Here is a 17999-nt window from a genome sequence, read left to right on the forward strand (position 1 = left end):
GACCCCCCCGCCCCCAAGAAGCACAGATCGGAGTTAAACATTTTCGCTTTAAAACATATATCAAAGATTTGCACACATTGTCAAGATTTTTCGAAAATAGCAGATCTACAAGCTCATTTGAGCTTGTAGATCTGCTATTTTTGAATAGCCCAAAGACATCTTAAAATGACACACATGCGTCTTATATGGGTTTAAAGGGTAAACGTGCTCTCTCTCTCTCTCTCTCTCTCTCTATCTCTCTCTGTGCACACACGTACACCTCTCTCCTCTCTGGCTCCCCCTAGTGTTCGTTACGTGTAGACGCAGGCGTTCTTGCAGTTGCTCTCAGTGTCAAAGTTATTGGCGTTGCCCTGGCAACCTCCGTACCAGAACTGGGCGCAGGCGTTGGCCTCGGGGTCGTAGTACCACTTCACCACGTACTGGCGGCACGGCCCCGGGTCCAGGGGCTGGCCACACCCCACTTCTGAAAAGGATCAAAATAATAAAGGTGGTGTAAGTGATATTGTTTTGTGTTAAAGGAGTAGTTCACCCAAAAAATTACATATTTTTTATCAATTACACACCATTGAATTCATGGAGATTTTTTTTGTTTTTGTCACATTCCTGAGACAATAATGACAATAATGAATGATGACGGTCTCTCCGGTAGGAGACACAAAGAGTCTCCTACCAGAGACATTAGCTAGCTTAGTAGATCAAATAGAATACATACTGCATCGTCTATTTCTCACTTCAAATATTTTCTAAAAACATTCTTGAGAGCAACGTTTAGCTGTAAATGACATGGTGTGTTGGTTTACATGGCTGTCATGTTGGATACAGCATAAAACCAAGCAGCGCAGGTTGATATGAGCAGGTGTTCTGAGTCTTTGATTAGACAGGTTGATATGAGCAGGTGTTCTGAGTCTTTGATTAGACAGGTTGATATGAGCAGGTGCTCTGAGCCTTTGATTAGACAGGTTGATATGAGCAGGTGCTCTGAGCCTTTGATTAGACAGAGGTCTGTTATTGAGCTCATCGGTCATTATCCAGAAATAACACACCTCTGAATTCAGCGATTGACCAATCAGAATCAAGCATTCAACCAAGCTGTGTAATATAAGACGTTATGCATGCACTGTGTAAAGTGTTTACCTGGTACAAAGATCTCTGTCAGAGGAGATGTGTGAGGTATGAGGTACGGGGCCCGGGTTGTCTCCGGAACGTAGAGCCAGTTGTTGGGGGTCTGGGGTCCCATCACAGAGATGACAGGAGGGGGCCGCTGCTTCCTCCTGTCCACCGGGGGCGCCGCGGTGATGCCTGGCAGCTCGTTGAAAGACTCCTCCTCCTCCTCCTCCTCCTCGTAGAAGGGCGTGGCCTCCGTGGTGGTGATGACGATCAGCTGGTCTGGAAGCTGTGTCGGGGGCGTGGTCATTTCCACGGGAGGTTCACGCTAGGAACGTAACCGAGACATTTAGTGGTTCCCAAAGAGAGATCTGTACTCCCTGGGACCCAAACTAGGGCCTGGGGCTTTTTGTGTTATCCTTTTAGCATAACCTTTGACTGTACTACCTGTGCCGTTAATAATGTTAACTCTTGCCTGCCACTGACGAGATCTCTCAATCAATCAATGATTTGTATGGATGTTTACCTGTCTGTGTGCTTACAGTACCTGTCTGTCAGGGATGTTGTAGTGATCGGGAGCGGGCGTGTGGAGGGTCTCGGGCGCGGGAACAGCCACCAGGGGGGGTCGGGGTCCGGGTTGGAAGGAGTTAGGGATGAACACGGTTCCAGCGTCATGCTCACAGATATGACTCAGCAGCTTGCCCTCCAGAGCTGAGGACCACAATGATTGGACAAAAAAACAAGCTGTACTTATGATGTCATCATTCAGTGGACAGTGGGCGTCACAAGCGCAACATGTCCATATATGGAGACCACATTAAACTACATTTGAAGGCCCCACAGCGGCCTGAAAATCTAGTATAAATACATACAGTATGTGTAGGTCTATGTTATTTGTAGCTTTGTGTTTCTAGCTTTCATTGAAACATTCTTGTAGTCTGTCGCTCTGTCGCTGCTAGTCAGTATTTGGCTATTTTCAAAGCATTGTTGAAAACTTGAAAACTAATGAGTGCTTTTACTTTTGGTACCATTTTGAGTACATTTTGATACCAAAACTTTTGTATTTTAATCAAGTCCATTTTCAATACTGGACTTTTACAGTGCATTTCTAATTTGCAGTATTGATACTTTTACTTATATATATTTTTTAATTGTACATCTTCCATCACTGTATTTTAATCCAGGGGTCTTCAACAGGGTGTCCGAGACCCCTAGGGGGTCCTCAGAGTTACTACAGGGGGTTGTGTGATATGATTTATTTTTTTTACATTAACCACTTGAACCCTAGCATCCCTTTTCTGAGGAGAACTTAAGCCAAACATAGTAGATCTACAAGCTCACAACGCCTCGCAGCGCGAGGCGTTGTGAGCTTGTAGATCTGCTATTTTTGGCAAAGAGCTATCGGTGTAGAGGAAAAAAGAGCAGACCACGTACACAAAAAAAGTTAAATCTGAAACACAATTGTATACGATATAGAGTAGGGGGTCCCTGCTTCATCTCTCTCTCAGCTAGGGGGTCCTTGGCCCTGAAAACGTTGAAGACCCCTGTTTTAATAATTGCAAAAACACGAAAAAAAAGCCAGAATGCTAATGTTCTCTCACCGGGCAGCGTCATGAAGTCATCGATCAGGTAGACGTGCTGGTCGTCCGGGTCTGAGGCGATGGCGTTCATCTCGTCCCTGAAGTCCTCGTACATGGGGTCGGCGTGGTCCACCACCCCGATGACCAACACCTCCACCCCGGCCGCGTGGGCCTCGGCCGCCGCCTCCTCGGGCTGCGTGGCGTCGCGGCGGTCCGCCTGCCCGTCCGTCAGGACCACCGCCACTTTACGGACGCCCGGCCGCGACGCCCGGAACAGCTGGCCCGCGCGCAGGATGGCGCTGCCCGTGAAGGTGCCCTCGCCCAGGTAGGGCATCTTCCTGACCGCCGCCTTGATGATGTATAAGGAATGATTATAGATTTATGATGGTTAAAGGACGACTTCACCGCATTTCAACCTATCTTCATATAATTGGTCCTCACTAATACTCATGATAAAATGGTACCATTTTTTTCAGTCCAGAAACCTGTCTACCAGTGACATCATCGTTAGGCATGATTTTTTTTTCCAACAAGATTTCACATTTTTTATTTAGATTTTTATTAACACGAGAATAATGGCTTCTTTTATTGCATTGCAACTTTCCAGGAATAGAAAGCCTGCAGTTTCTATTCGCTTGGATTCCCCATTGATGATGTCACTGGTAGACGGGACTCTGAACTGTCCACAGCCCTCCTCTGAGACACAGACCGAGTAGAAAAAAAATGGTACCATTTTATCATGAGTATTAGTGAGGACCAATTATATGAAGATAGGTTGAAAAGCGGTGAAGTCGTCCTTTAATGATTAATAGACTGATAACAAAAATAAAATCACGGTTTCACAATTATCGTGATTATTATACGCAAAAAAAATTATTCCACAAAACTATGGATGGATAAAATCAAATGAGCATTTGTAAATTAGAGGTTTTCATTATATTTTACCAGTGGTGGGAAAAGTACTAAATTGTTTTACTTAAAACAAGTAAAAGTATCGATATTGCAATGTAGAAATACTCTGTTACAAGTAAAAGTCCGGAATTCAAAATTTACTTGAGTAAAAGCACAAAAGTATTGGTATAAAAATGTACTTAAAGTACCAAAAGTAGAAAGTACTTTATTATGCAGAATGTCCCATTTCACAAGTTTTCAAATGTATAAAATGTATAAATATCTTTTGAAAACAGCCGATCTACAAGCTCACAATGCGTCGCATCGCGACGCATTGTGAGCTTGTAGATCGGCTGTTTTCAAAAGGCCGAAATGTATATAGGGCTGAAGTGGTTTTGTAATAATAATCTAAATCTACAAAGTAACTAGTAACTAAAGTTTTCGAATAATTGTAGCGAAGTAAATGTACAATATTTGCCTCTGAGATGTAGTGGAGTAGAAGTAAAAGTATTAGAAAATTAGAAATACTCTTGTGAAGTCCACGTTTTGTTGCTTTTATTAACCGTGACGTTTTTAAATGCCGGTTAACAGCAGAAGCCTTTTAAATAGATTAGTTCCATCCGTATACCTTGATGTCGTCCTGGCTGGACTGCTGGGTCAGGCTGACCACCACCATGTCCACGTGGCTGTAGAGGACCACGCCCACGCGGCTGGCCTCGCGGCTCACCGACACGCGGTCGATCAGGCCGTTGACAAAGTCCTTGACCAGCTCGAAGTTCTCGGGCCCCACGCTCTCTGAGCTGTCTATGACGAACACCAGCTCCAAGGGGCTCTCTCTGCACTTCAGACCACAGCCTGAAGGGGGCGACGACACACACACAACACACACACTGTAAGACAACGGCTACATCGGCTACAATGGTGGACAATGGGTATAACGGAGGGCAATACACAGTAGCGTATGGTGGGTTCTAACATTGACCGGGACAGATTCTTAAGTCACAACAATAATGAAATGTGAAGCTATTTCTGGCCCCTCTTTACACTGTTTACCACTCATTAACAATTCGGCCGCATGCAAATAAGCCCGATTTGAAAACAAAGGCGACTTTCTGTGGTTGGCTACAACAGAATAGGGAGAGAGGCCGCTAATGTTGTTATGTTGATTTTTTGATTTTTTTCCCCTGGGGGAGCAGGGTTTTACAGACCGAGCCTTGTTGGCCCCAATGAGCGTACGCCTCTGGCAATACGTTCCCAACGGGCACCGATCCCAGTTAGCCTGGAAACCAGACCAATCTGCCATTGCAACAAAAAAAATTCCCCTCGGCAGATTTGGTCTGGCACCGCTCAGCTGTGATTGGATTTCACTCCCTCCGAAGTATAGTGAGGGACCAATCAGGGCCCAGTTTGCAAATGTCAGGCCGGTTTATCACCAGAGGATTTATATTTTATTCGTACCTTGGAAATGCAGGTTCCACACAGAGATTCTAGACTAATGTCTACACAGTGATGTTTGTTCCCATGCAGTAGGGGTGTCACGATTCCTCACGATTACCTCACGATTTGATTCAAAATCGATTCCTAAGGGTGCCGATTTGATTAAAATTGCGATTTTGCGATTAATTGATATTCGATTCGATTCTGCGATTTATTGCGATTTTCTAACAAATATTCAATTCGATTCTGCGATTTATTGCGATTTTCTAACAATTCTGAACAATATAAACCATGAAAAGTTGAATCATACACTTCAATGCAGCCAGATCATGTCAGTCAGTCTTTCTGACATTGATTTCAGACAAAGTGCCAGTGAAAAAGGTACTACCTTATAAAAATAAATAAATAAAAAAATCGATTTTGAACATTTTGACATTTTTTTTGACAGGCCTACCATGCAGTGAGCATCATCCCAGTTAGAACATACTGTAAGGCTGTACATCCATAGAACATCCTGTAAGGCTATATACATCCATAGAACATACTGTAAGGCTATATACATCCATAGAACATACTGAAGAACATACTGTACCTCCATAGCAGACAGGGTTCTTCAGTAAAGAGTCAAAAGCAGAGTTGAAAACAAAACCTCTAAACGCTCAAACAAGCTTACTCTTACTTACCACAGATCTCCCTTATTATTTTGATGACTTGGTCTCTCTGTGGACAAAAATAAATAATTATTGCTGTAGGCCTATACTGTACTGCACAAAATGAACTTTTTATTATCATGGAATTGCTGATGACTGATGATCGCTGATGACTATTCATGGACGTGCTGATGTGCTCTTTCCTTTTATTAAAGGGACTACACCATGAATTTTAACTTTTTCTTCTTTTTTGTGTATTTTTGGTCTCCCCTACCTCTCTTCTATCTCCAAAAAGACCCCAGTTTGAACACTCAGGCTTTCACAGCAAATCTGGGGTTTTCTATAAATTGGTCTCAAAACAGGCCAAGCTGATTTGTACCCTGATGTGACGTCACGTCAGGGTACAATCCCTCCAGTTTTTCATTTTTTTCATGGTGTAGATCCTTTAAAAAAATCATTCATTCATCCTTGCTCTTTACTCACTGTCAATCCTGGGTCTCCTTTGGCTCCATGACGGCCCTGCAACATTTGACTCTGATTAGATATTATAATTTATACATGCAGACAAAACAGTGAATGATTTTACGGTTGAAATGATTTACTGTATGAATTTTCAACAAACACTCTATAGCAATGAGAACAGATATTTTACTAAATACCAGGTCATTTGTCTGAAGTGACCAGCTGGTGTAATAAAGGTAAATAAAAACATGCATGTAGGTCAGGGTTACCATTGGTCCAGCAGATCCAGGTTCTCCAAAGTCTCCTTTATCTCCTCTCTTCCCCCGGTCTCCTGGGATTCCCCTGTGCCCCTGTGTGTGTGTGTGTGTGTGTGAGGAAACACAACATGAACACACATACACATCACTGGCATTCCCCTATCTCACTGTGTGTGTGTGTGTGTGTGTGTGTGTGTGTGTGTGTGTGTGTGTGTGTGTGTGTGTGTGTGTGTGTGTGTGTGTGTGTGTGTGTGTGTGTGTGTGTGTGTGTGTGTGCGTGCGCGTGTTCAACAAGAACACACACACACACATGATTCCCCTATATCGCTCTGTGTGTGTGTGTGTGTGTGTGTGTGTGTGTGTGCGCGTGTTCAACAAGAACACACACACACACACACACACACACACACACACACACACACACATGATTCCCCTATATCGCTGTGTGTGTGTGTGACACAGTAACATGAAGGTTACATATGGCTCCATCACCATGGCAACGTATTGTTGGTACCTTTTCCCCTAGAAGGCCGTCTCCTGGGGGCCCCCGGGGGCCCATCTGTCCCTGGAACCCAGGTTCTCCCTATAGGAAAGGAAAGGGGGTCGAGAAACAACCCATCAAGTTGAGTTTGATTTGATTCTATAGTGTAATCATCTCCAGTGTTTCAGTGCCTGCTGTCTGTCTGTCTGTCTGTCTGTCTGTCTGTCTGTCTGTCTGTCTGTCTGTCTGTCTGTCGTACCTTTGGCCCCTGGATGCCTTCTCCTGGGAGCCCATGCAAACCCGGAGGGCCCGGCTGGCCAACAGAACCCTGGGAAACGCAGTGCAGTACAATTTAGACCATTTACAATGTAGACATTTAGCAGACGCTCTTTATAGAGCGATAATTGTAGTGGAGTAAAAGTACAATTATTTGCCTCTGAGATGTACAGTAGTGGAGTAGAAATAGAAGTACTGAAGTACCTCAACATTGTACTTAAGTACAGTACTTGAGAGTAAATGTACTTAGTTACTTTACACCACTGAGTACAGTTCAGTTCAGTTCAGTTCAGTTCAGTACTGCTATAAGTCTTGGGTCTATATCCTATTACAGGTGAAGTCATTTATGTGATCTCTCTAGTTCACAACATGTTACTTTTTTCAGATAAATATTCACTAATATCATCATCAGTCAAACATGCAGACTGACCTTCAGGCCAAACAGACCGATCCCTGGGGGTCCGGAGGGCCCCGGGATCCCAGCAGACCCTCTGTCACCCTGAGAGACAAAACAAAAGCATTGATATAAACCTGTGTTTATAGACCTGGTTATATTTCACCTTCACACAGTATAGTTCATCTCAATGACATTTAAAGGCACACACACACACACACACACACACACACACACACACACACACACACACACACACACACACACACACACACACACACACACACACACACACACTCAGGCACGCACGCACACACAGTACACGCAAGTGTGTGTGTGTGTGTGTGTGTGTGCGCGCGCGTGCGTCTCACCTTAGGTCCAGGTATACCGTTGCCCTCTGGTCCAATCTCCCCTGGTTGCCCCGGTAACCCTGGTGCTCCCTGTTAATCAAGTAGAAGAAATCAGCAACATCTTCTTATTCTCTATAAACACCCACAAGATCCTCAGTGTTCATTTAACTCTGTTAGTCTATAAACACCCACAAGATCCTCAGTGTTCATTTAACTCTGTTAGTCTATAAACACCCACAAGATCCTCAGTGTTCATTTAACTCTGTTAGTCTATAAACACCCACAAGATCCTCAGTGTTCATTTAACTCTGTTAGTCTATAAACACCCACAAGATCCTCAGTGTTTATTTAACTCTGAAAGTCTATAAACACCCACAAGATCCTCAGTGTTCATTTAACTCTGAAAGTCTATAAACACCCACAAGATCCTCAGTGTTTATTTAACTCTGAAAGTCTATAAACACCCACAAGATCCTCAGTGTTTATTTAACTCTGAAAGTCTATAAACACCCACAAGATCCTCAGTGTTTATTTAACTCTGAAAGTCTATAAACACCCACAAGATCCTCAGTGTTTATTTAACTCTGAAAGTCTATAAACACCCACAAGATCCTCAGTGTTTATTTAACTCTGAAAGTCTATAAACACCCACAAGATCCTCAGTGTTCATTTAACTCTGAAAGTCTATAAACACCCACAAGATCCTCAGTGTTTATTTAACTCTGAAAGTCTATAAACACCCACAAGATCCTCAGTGTTCATTTAACTCTGAAAGTCTATAAACACCCACAAGATCCTCAGTGTTCATTTAACTCTGAAAGTCTATAAACACCCACAAGATCCTCAGTGTTTATTTAACTCTGAAAGTCTATAAACACCCACAAGATCCTCAGTGTTCATTTAACTCTGAAAGTCTATAAACACCCACAAGATCCTCATAGTGTTCATTTAACTCTGAAAGTCTATAAACATCCACACTGTAAGATCCTCAGTGTTTATTTAACTCTGTTAGTCTATACACATCCACACTGTAAGATCCTCAGTGTTCATTTAACTCTGTTAGTCTATAAACATCCACACTGTAAGATCCTCAGTGTTCATTTAACTCTGATCTAGTCTACCTTTGTAGTCCGTTTGATTACATTAGTACACTCTATCAGACTTAGAAATAGGTTACACATGGACCAATGCTCACTGAGGGTTTTAGTGAGTACTATGTTGACAGATGTGTATATTTAATTGTCATTGTTTGATTTATCTTTTCACTTAAAAAACGTTTCAGAATGACAATTCAGTTCAAGTTCTAGAGACACAATCTCAATATACAGTAACTATATGATCTCAACCAATGATGTAAACAACCATCAAAAACAAAACTAGCTCTGCATAGATAGAGGAACAGCAGCAATATTTAAGGCCAACAAAAATTAAAAAAATTGTATAAACCTTTGTGCAAAAGCATTACGTAATGGTCAAACCCTGAAATAATTTACATATGGCAGTCTTTGGTGTTGGGACAGTGTAGTTTATAGTTGAACATGGAGCAAATAAAAAACATTTTTATTCACTTCCTGTCGATTTGATCAGGTATCAGGGATTAAATCGACAGGAAGTGATGGACAGGAAGTGATCGCCTCACTCACCTGTGGTCCTGGGTAGGCGTGTCCTTTTAACCCTTGAGGTCCCACGGGCCCAGAACTCCCTCTGTCGCCCTGCATTATGATTGAGGAGACACACACACACACACAGGATCAGCTCTCTAGCGCCACACAGTGGTGAGAAACTCAAACGGCACGGTGGGTGTCCGTGTTGTTACCTTAGGCCCGGCGATTCCAACACCATGCTCTCCAACCGGTCCTGCTGGGCCCACCGGCCCGATGTCTCCCTGTTATATATGACACACATTTTTCATTGATTAACGCTTTTATTGATTTGATTGATGATTGCTTTTATTACAGGATTCCAATTCAAAAGCATCAAAAGTAGCAGATCTACAAGCTCGAAACGCGTCGCGAAGCAACACGTTTCGAGCTTGTAGATCTGCTACTTTTGATGCTTTTGTGTGACGCTGTAGTATGATCAAGTCAGAGCACGTGAGCGGAGCGGAGCGGGTGGAAATGCCGCTCGGCGCTCCAGGGGGCTGGTTTCACGCTCGCTATTCGCTCACGTCGACTCCCCCCGCGCTCCGCTCCCCGTCGCTCCTCGCTCACGTTGATTTGCGCAAATCTCGCTCCATGCTCCGCTCAAACCGGGTCGCTCAACAGTAAAAAAAAGAAAAGAAAAAGAAAGTAGAAATTCTAATGAAATCTCGGTGCCTGCGCACTGCGGATGTCTGTGTGTCTCTGAGTCTGTGCGACCGGGCATGCTCAAACATTCGGTGCGCGGCCCCCGCGAGGGCGGATTGGAGCGGGAGGCGGTCCTCGCTCTGAGTAGCGCTCCAACCTTTTTATAAACCAGCTCCGCGCTCACGTCAAAATCGCGTCGCTCCGCTCCGCTCACATGCTCTGGATCAAGTAGGGCGTTAATTTATGAAAAGAAAACACAGTTAGAATATGGAGATAAGAGGTTTATTTATACTGTGTGTGTGGCAGTTAACCAGTGTAGCCGTTCTCCTCTGGCCTTGAATCCAGCCTGATTCGCTACGTTCGTCTTTTTCTCACTTCCCTACTCGGCGAAGCGAAGTGAGAAAAGAAAAAAACGCTGAACGTAAGCAAGCAGGCTGGATCCCAGGCTAGTTCTCCTCTGACTTCTGTTGGGTCTCTGCTGTTGAGACGACTTGTTGTGATTTTGTTCTCTTGTTGTGATAAAATTGAATTTAATTGAATTTGAAGGCGTGCTTCGGCAAAGAATGGAACAGCAGCGCACACAGGAACAGGAGGTGCTGATATATAAGTAGATATGTGTTATTAAGTGTTTCAATGAAAAGAGGTCATACCCTGAAGAAGACCTATTGTGTCCAAACGTTGGTGTAAATAAAAAGAAGTTAAAGAGCTTTTCCTCTTTTCTTCTAAAACATGTGTATGTGATTACCTTAGGTCCTGGAAGGCCTCGTCCAGGAGGTCCTGGAAGACCCATCCATCCCAGGCTGCCAGGCTCTCCCTGGAGACGACAACATGACACTGACACATGACCTTATGACCTATGATGACACATGACCCAGAACCCCTGTCCTTCCTGTTCTGCATGTAATGGCTCCCTGTCTTCAGTAAGTAACAAGTCACAATGTGTAGTTAACTCACAATGAATGAACTGTACATACCTTGGCCCCTGCAGGTCCGACGGGGCCCAGTGCTCCCGGGAGGCCCCTGGGCCCACGGTTACCTCGGTCCCCCTGCAGAAACACAAATAAATCATCATTATCATCGGCATTATATACCATTAATTATAGGTTCATAACAATGACTGACTTTTACTTGTTTATCACCTTTCATAGATAGGATGCAGGTCAAAGTGCTTCACGCTGCTGTGTGTGTGTGTGTGTGTGTGTGTGTGTGTGTGTGTGTGTGTGTGTGTGTGTGTGTGTGTGTGTGTGTGTGTGTGTGTGTGTGTGTGTGTGTGTGTGTGTGTGTGTGTGTGTGTGTGTGTGTGTGTGTGTGCGCGCGTCCATTCTCTGAAAACCCTAGAGATAGTTGTGCATGAAAATCCAATAGATCAGCCCGTTTCTATCAGGGTTGCCATGACATCTTGACAAATATTATTATAAGCGAATTTGGGCTTGTTCTTCTGTAAAGTTGCTTGTAAATATTGGTGGTTGCGGTTTATTGGGCTTGTTTCCACATGTTTTAATTATCTTTCAAACCAGTGGTTCGGAAATACTTTCATGAAAATGTTTTGTTCCAGGGAGCATTTGTGGTGTTTGAATGTTTCAAAAAATATTCGAAATGATAGTCGTAGATAGAGTTTTTGAAAGTTTTTGAAAGTAGCAGATCTACAAGCTCACAACGTGTGGCGTTGTGAGCTTGTAGATCTGCTATTTTCAAATAGCCGATCTTTAAAGTGCTCATGTGGCCTATACAGTAGTTGCTTTTTTGGGGCTTTTGGACAAATCCTTCTAGATTTCCTTTGAAAGCGTTCTGTGAGGGGTGGTCTTATATTTGCTGCAGATGTAAAGAGTGTAAACATTAAGCAATACATTTTGTGGTCTTTGTAAAACTCTCCGTTGTGACAGGACGATACAAAGACATCTCGCTCGTATTATAACCGGGGTTACGTTCGCGTAGATTTTAAAGGTCAGACACTTGAAAGTAAAATGTACTTGTATGCAGGGACGTGCACAGATAGACTCTAGGTGGTGCTAGAGCACCTGCCCTTTGCCCTCTTGACCAGAAGTGCCCTTTTTTTTTTTTTTTTACAGCAGGGGTCTTCAACAGGGGGTCCGGGACCCCTAGGGGGTCCTCAGAGTTACTACAGGGGGTCCGCCAAATCTTTATGTGATATGATTTTTCTTTTTACCATAACCACTCGAAACCTAGCATCCCTTTTCTGAGGAGAACTTTAGCCAAAAATAGCAGATCTACAAGCCCACAACGCCTCGCGCTGCGAGGCGTTGTGGGCTTGTAGATCGGCTATTTTTGGCAAAGAGGTATAGGTGTAGAGGGAAAAAAGAGCAGACCAAGTCAACAAAAAAAAGTATAATTTACTTGAGCGCCTGCCCCTCAAAATGTCTGTGCACGCCACTGCTTGTATGTTTGTGAAGATGTCATAATTTAATTATGACATCTTGACAAACATACAGTGATCCTGTGTGGTGTGGTGTGTGTCAGAGGTTGACACAGTGTGTACCGTGTAAACATTGACCTCCTCTCTGCATACTGTACTTTGAGCTCACGTCACGTCACACCTGCTAAATGTGTATTGTTACAGTGTTTGTCCAGGATGTGCTATTATTATCAGATTATTTGCATAACGTTTGACTCATGGTGAGATGTGGAACCTTTGTGGATCTGACCTTTTCTCCAGGGACTCCTTTCCCAGGGACTCCCTCCAGACCTCTGGATCCTGCTAAACCCATCTCCCCCTTTAATAACAACAACATAGAGTATTATCATCATCATACATCTCCCCCTTTAATAACACAACAACATAGAGACTATTATTATTATCATACATCTCCCCCTTTAATGACAACAACATAGAGACTATTATTATTATCATACATCTCCCCCTTTAATAACAACAACATAGAGACTATTATTATTATCATACATCTACCCCTTTAATAACAACAACATAGAGACTATTATTATTATCATACATCTCCCCCTTTAATAACACAACAACATAGAGACTATTATTATTATCATACATCTCCCCCTTTAATAACACAACAACATAGAGACTATTATTATTATCATACATCTCCCCCTTTAATAACACAACAACATAGAGACTATTATTATTATCATACATCTACCCCTTTAATGACAACAACATAGAGACTATTATTATTATCATACATCTCCCCCTTTAATAACACAACAACATAGAGACTATTATTATTATCATACATCTCCCCCTTTAACAACACAACAACATAGAGACTATTATTATTATCATACATCTACCCCTTTAATAACAACAACATAGAGACTATTATTATTATCATACATCTCCCCCTTTAATAACACAACAACATAGAGACTATTATTATTATCATACATCTACCCCTTTAATAACAACAACATAGAGACTATTATTATCATACATCTACCCCTTTAATAACACAACAACATAGAGTATTATTATTATCATACATCTCCCCCTTTAATAACACAATAACATAGAGACTATAATTATCATCATACATCTACCCCTTTAATAACACAATAACATAGAGTATTATTATCATCATACATCTCCCCCTTTAATAACACAACAACATAGAGTATTATTATTATCATACATCTCCCCCTTTAATAACACAATAACATAGAGACTATTATTATTATCATACATCTACCCCTTTAATAACACAATAACATAGAGACTATAATTATCATCATACATCTCCCCCTTTAATAACACAACAACATAGAGACTATTATTATTATCATACATCTCCCCCTTTAATAACACAACAACATAGAGACTATTATTATTATCATACATCTCCCCCTTTAATAACACAGCAACATAGAGACTATTATTATCATCATACATCTACCCCTTTAATAACACAACAACATAGAGAGAATTATTCTATCATACAGTACAGTACTGTACTGTACTGTATTTGAGTAAACTAATATTAAGTAACTTTCCACCACTGGTGACCTTTTGACCCCCGGTAGGTGACTGACCTTTGGCCCCACAGCTCCATCCTCTCCAGGAATGCCAGGTATCCCAGCTGTCCCCTCAGGGCCCCCCTCCCCCTGGAACACACACACACAGACAGACAGACAGACAGACAGACAGACAGACAGACAGACAGACAGACACAAACCTGTCAATACTTCTGCTCAAAATGTTTCATTTAAAGCTGCTGTAGGTGATGACAAATGAGAAAATGAAAAAAACAAACAATTAAAACATGTGTCGTAAAGCCTAGAGGTAAAACCAGTGTAGCCGACTGTGGTGCTCTCAGGTGGACAGGGAGGGCGTTCCACAGTTGGGGCCCATGGTACGTAGCTTGGCCTTGTGGGTGTTGAGGAGGTTGGTGATATTGGTTCATTCATGGTGATACGATACAATTCAATGATTTAAAATCGATACAGTAACTATTCAGCAAAAACATTCAATCTGTGTGAAACGTGTGGAGAGCGCAGGTTTTTCGATACAGATTATTTGCATTGCAAAACGACAAGATACGATACGATGTGTTGCTGTTATATTTCGATATACTTCGATTGTTGAAATTAAAATCGATGCATCGATGCAGTTACCGTATCGGTACACCCCTAGTATAGAGTGTGTGTTCATTAACAGGGTGTCTCCCTGTCTCTACAGCTCTATAAGTAAACAGATTTATTTTATTTTTTTTACAGTTGACAGTTGGCCCTGGTGGTCTCACCTTGGGTCCCGGCTCCCCCAGGCCCCTCTCCCCCTGTGGTCCAGGCTCCCCGGGGAATCCCTGGTCCCCCTGTTTCACAAAGGACAGATTAGGACTTGGCCTGAGATTAGATTTAATTTTTATACCATGTTCTGTATCCATCTATACTTTCTAACACCGGGGTGTAAAGTTGGTTCCACCAACCTTAGGTCCTATGATCCCCAGGCCTGGAGGTCCTCTGGGCCCAGATGGGCCAACTGGGCCCTGGTCTCCCTATAAAGCAGCACATAGAAAGATCACAATTTAAAGTGGAAATTATATTTAATAAAGATGTGAAAAATATCTGTACTTTTTATATCATTGTCCGTACCTTGTCTCCTTGGATACCGGCCCCAGGAAACCCCATCAGCCCTGGAAGCCCCGGAGCTCCTGGACCTCCCTGTTGAAAGGTCATGGGGGTGAAAGGTGAGAGGTCATCTTTTTTTTTTAACAGTTAGAACAGTGTGATACCTCTACCAGCTATTAGAGGTTGAATCCTTACCTGGTCACCTTTGACCCCTAGTCCCGGTGGTCCACGGCTGCCTTTAAGACCCTCGTAACCGCGGTCGCCCTGTCGTCACAAACACAGCGCCGTGTTAGAGAGAACGTGTTCAAGGTTCAAGGTTTAAGGGGTTCATTATTGTTACATCTTGTGTACCGGTCTTTATACATAAGAGGAAAAAACATATTGTTTGTTTGGCTTCTTCAACTGTTAAGAAAACTTTCGCACACGGAAAATAAAAACGTATTAAAAGCAGGTGCGTATAGGCAACTAACAATAAAGAGAATATGCCCGCACACTGCCTTACTGCACTGTACAGGGGCAACGATTCATCCCAAATGCATAGAATTTTGGGAGTCCTTGACATAAAATAATTTGAGAACCACAGATATTACAGCAACATTAAAAAAAAAAAAACTTTTACGATTAAAAAAATCGTAAAAGTTGACTGCACTTAACCCTTTCAAGATTTTCAATTGGGCCTTAATCCTGATTGAAATTGTTTATTAGAAATAACCCCTTGAGATATACAGCATCTCGTTTTCCAGGGGGTCCTGAAATGTAAACATATTGAGTGAGCATGTGCCAGTGTGTCCCTGACCCACCCAAAAAGTCCAGCATTTCTAAAATAGAATTTCGGAATGTTTTCCCAAACTTAGGAAAATAGTGAAAGTAGCCGCTCTACAATCGCGGCTATTTTCACTATTAAATAGAGCTTAAGTGGTTAATTAATAACCACTTAAGTAACCAAATGTCTCTTTTGGGTCTCGAGATAAAAAGGTTTGGGAAACACTGGTCTTACTTTTGGGCCTGGGAGACCTTCTCCAGGGAAGCCTTGTGATCCTTGTATTCCAGGTGGTCCAACTGGTCCCTGGAGAGAAGACACACATCATATACCAGACATGAACCTTCCATTGCAGAGCATGATGGTGTTCATTCATTAGAACTGCTGACTGTTTGATGGAAATAGAGCTCCACCAAGTGGACAAGCTGTTCAATGCAGTCTTTCATGTGTTTTTTTTCCCATGTTACACATCGTTTCTGTCAGCCAGACAGAAACCTGTACAGTATCTCCATATTTCAACTTTATACGTGTTTTTTTTTGTGTAAATTAATGCTCTACTTCATCGTTCAAGAGTGTCATGCAAAAGTAGCAAAAAAGCAGATCTACAAGTTCACAACGTTGTGAGCTTGTAGATGAAAGGGAAAGCGGTTAAGTCTGTCTGTGGGTTTTATAAATATTGAAGCAATGAAAAGTATTAACAATTAGTCTGTGATTAAATAACATACACTGGATCCATTTGTTCTATTTTTGCGACATTTCCATTTCCGGACACATTACAGATGTGGACGTACAGTACCATGTTTGGCCCTGACAGCATGGATGTGAACTCACCATGGGTCCTGCTTGACCGACACCCGTCGCACCAGCCGGACCGGGTCTGCCTTGGTTCCCCTTGTCACCCTAAGAACACAAAACGTTTCGATCAAATATCAAACCGTAAGTCTCTGTTTATAACTGTAGGCCCACGTGTCCAGTTTACGGTTCAGTGTTCCATATAGCTTTGTTTGATTGGCTCGGCATCAGATTTGAACGGGAACCCTTTATGTGTGTTTCCTGTTTATGTGTGTGGCCCGAAAAAAACAAAAACAATGTTGTCTACGACACGTGTTTATAAAGTTTGTGTAACCACTATTATTTTGAAATCGATGATAAAGTAGGGTACGCTGTAGCTACACAAGCTACACAACCAATAGCATTCATTCCCCACCCCCCGCTCTGGTCCCAACCAATAGCATTTATTAATTTCCGGTTTCTTATTTGCATATTCTGACCGGATATAGAAAGATGGCGGATTTAAAATGGTTGAAAAATAGGCTTAATTTACGGTCTGTAGAGTCTATGGGCGTCACTTTTACTGTCTATGGTTTAAAGAGGACAGAAACACGTTTTTCTATGCGTTTGTGTGTGTTCAACCACACGCACGTGTGGTTGAACACACACAAACGCATAGAAAAAACACCCATGTGGGACAGACAGGGGTCAGAGGTCACCTTAGGTCCAGGGAACCCAACGCCTGCGTCTCCTGGAGGTCCAGTGGCTCCACCCGGTCCTCGATCACCCTTTAGTGTGAGGACAGTAAACATTAGATTCATGCATGTACATTTCACCTTCAATCACTTTTTAACCATGATGCCATTGGAATTTTCTTTCTGTCTTACTTTAGTTCCCATTGGTCCTTCAGCACCCTGGTCCCCAGGGTCTCCCCTTGCTCCCTGCAACACACACACACACACACACACACACACACACACACACACACACACACACACACACACACACACACACACACACACACACACACAGACACACCAACAGAATGTCAGAAAGTGACATGTGAGAGGGTGTTATCAAGACATGCTGACCTACTGACGGAGATGACTTAAAAATGTCAGTTTCGGACCATGACGGAGGCGCGCAATCTCCGTCGCAACGTTCGGGACGGCAACTCGCTCGCTTTAGCTCGCTCGGTGGTCCTTCACGTGGCTCCAGTTCGCTTGAGCTATACTCAGCACGATTTCGAGTT

General features: G+C 42.7%; 1 protein-coding gene across 1 annotated transcript in view; it reads right to left on the bottom strand.

Moving 5' to 3' along the window:
- Nucleotides 1–290: 290 nt before the first annotated feature.
- Nucleotides 291–17999, bottom strand: part of col28a1a (collagen, type XXVIII, alpha 1a) — a gene marked incomplete at its 3' end in the record, with an annotated part of 36298 nt that continues 18589 nt past the window's right edge. Inside the window, exons 12-36 of the mRNA XM_084080526.1 lie at nucleotides 17467–17535; nucleotides 16808–16876; nucleotides 16214–16282; nucleotides 15412–15480; nucleotides 15241–15309; nucleotides 15075–15143; nucleotides 14892–14960; nucleotides 14182–14253; nucleotides 12831–12899; nucleotides 11142–11213; nucleotides 10913–10981; nucleotides 9699–9767; nucleotides 9526–9594; nucleotides 7904–7972; nucleotides 7569–7637; nucleotides 7122–7190; nucleotides 6896–6964; nucleotides 6394–6474; nucleotides 6146–6181; nucleotides 5696–5732; nucleotides 4204–4430; nucleotides 2706–3033; nucleotides 1652–1815; nucleotides 1135–1432; nucleotides 291–463 (exon numbers count right to left, since the gene is read on the bottom strand). Of these exons, the coding sequence (XP_083936652.1) occupies nucleotides 291–463; nucleotides 1135–1432; nucleotides 1652–1815; nucleotides 2706–3033; nucleotides 4204–4430; nucleotides 5696–5732; nucleotides 6146–6181; nucleotides 6394–6474; nucleotides 6896–6964; nucleotides 7122–7190; nucleotides 7569–7637; nucleotides 7904–7972; nucleotides 9526–9594; nucleotides 9699–9767; nucleotides 10913–10981; nucleotides 11142–11213; nucleotides 12831–12899; nucleotides 14182–14253; nucleotides 14892–14960; nucleotides 15075–15143; nucleotides 15241–15309; nucleotides 15412–15480; nucleotides 16214–16282; nucleotides 16808–16876; nucleotides 17467–17535 (2523 nt within the window). The remainder of the gene's footprint in view (nucleotides 464–1134; nucleotides 1433–1651; nucleotides 1816–2705; nucleotides 3034–4203; nucleotides 4431–5695; nucleotides 5733–6145; nucleotides 6182–6393; nucleotides 6475–6895; nucleotides 6965–7121; nucleotides 7191–7568; nucleotides 7638–7903; nucleotides 7973–9525; nucleotides 9595–9698; nucleotides 9768–10912; nucleotides 10982–11141; nucleotides 11214–12830; nucleotides 12900–14181; nucleotides 14254–14891; nucleotides 14961–15074; nucleotides 15144–15240; nucleotides 15310–15411; nucleotides 15481–16213; nucleotides 16283–16807; nucleotides 16877–17466; nucleotides 17536–17999) is intronic.

This window comes from Gymnoscopelus microlampas (assembly GCF_963454915.1).
Source record: "Gymnoscopelus microlampas genome assembly, chromosome: 15".
NCBI lineage: Eukaryota > Metazoa > Chordata > Actinopteri > Myctophiformes > Myctophidae > Gymnoscopelus > Gymnoscopelus microlampas.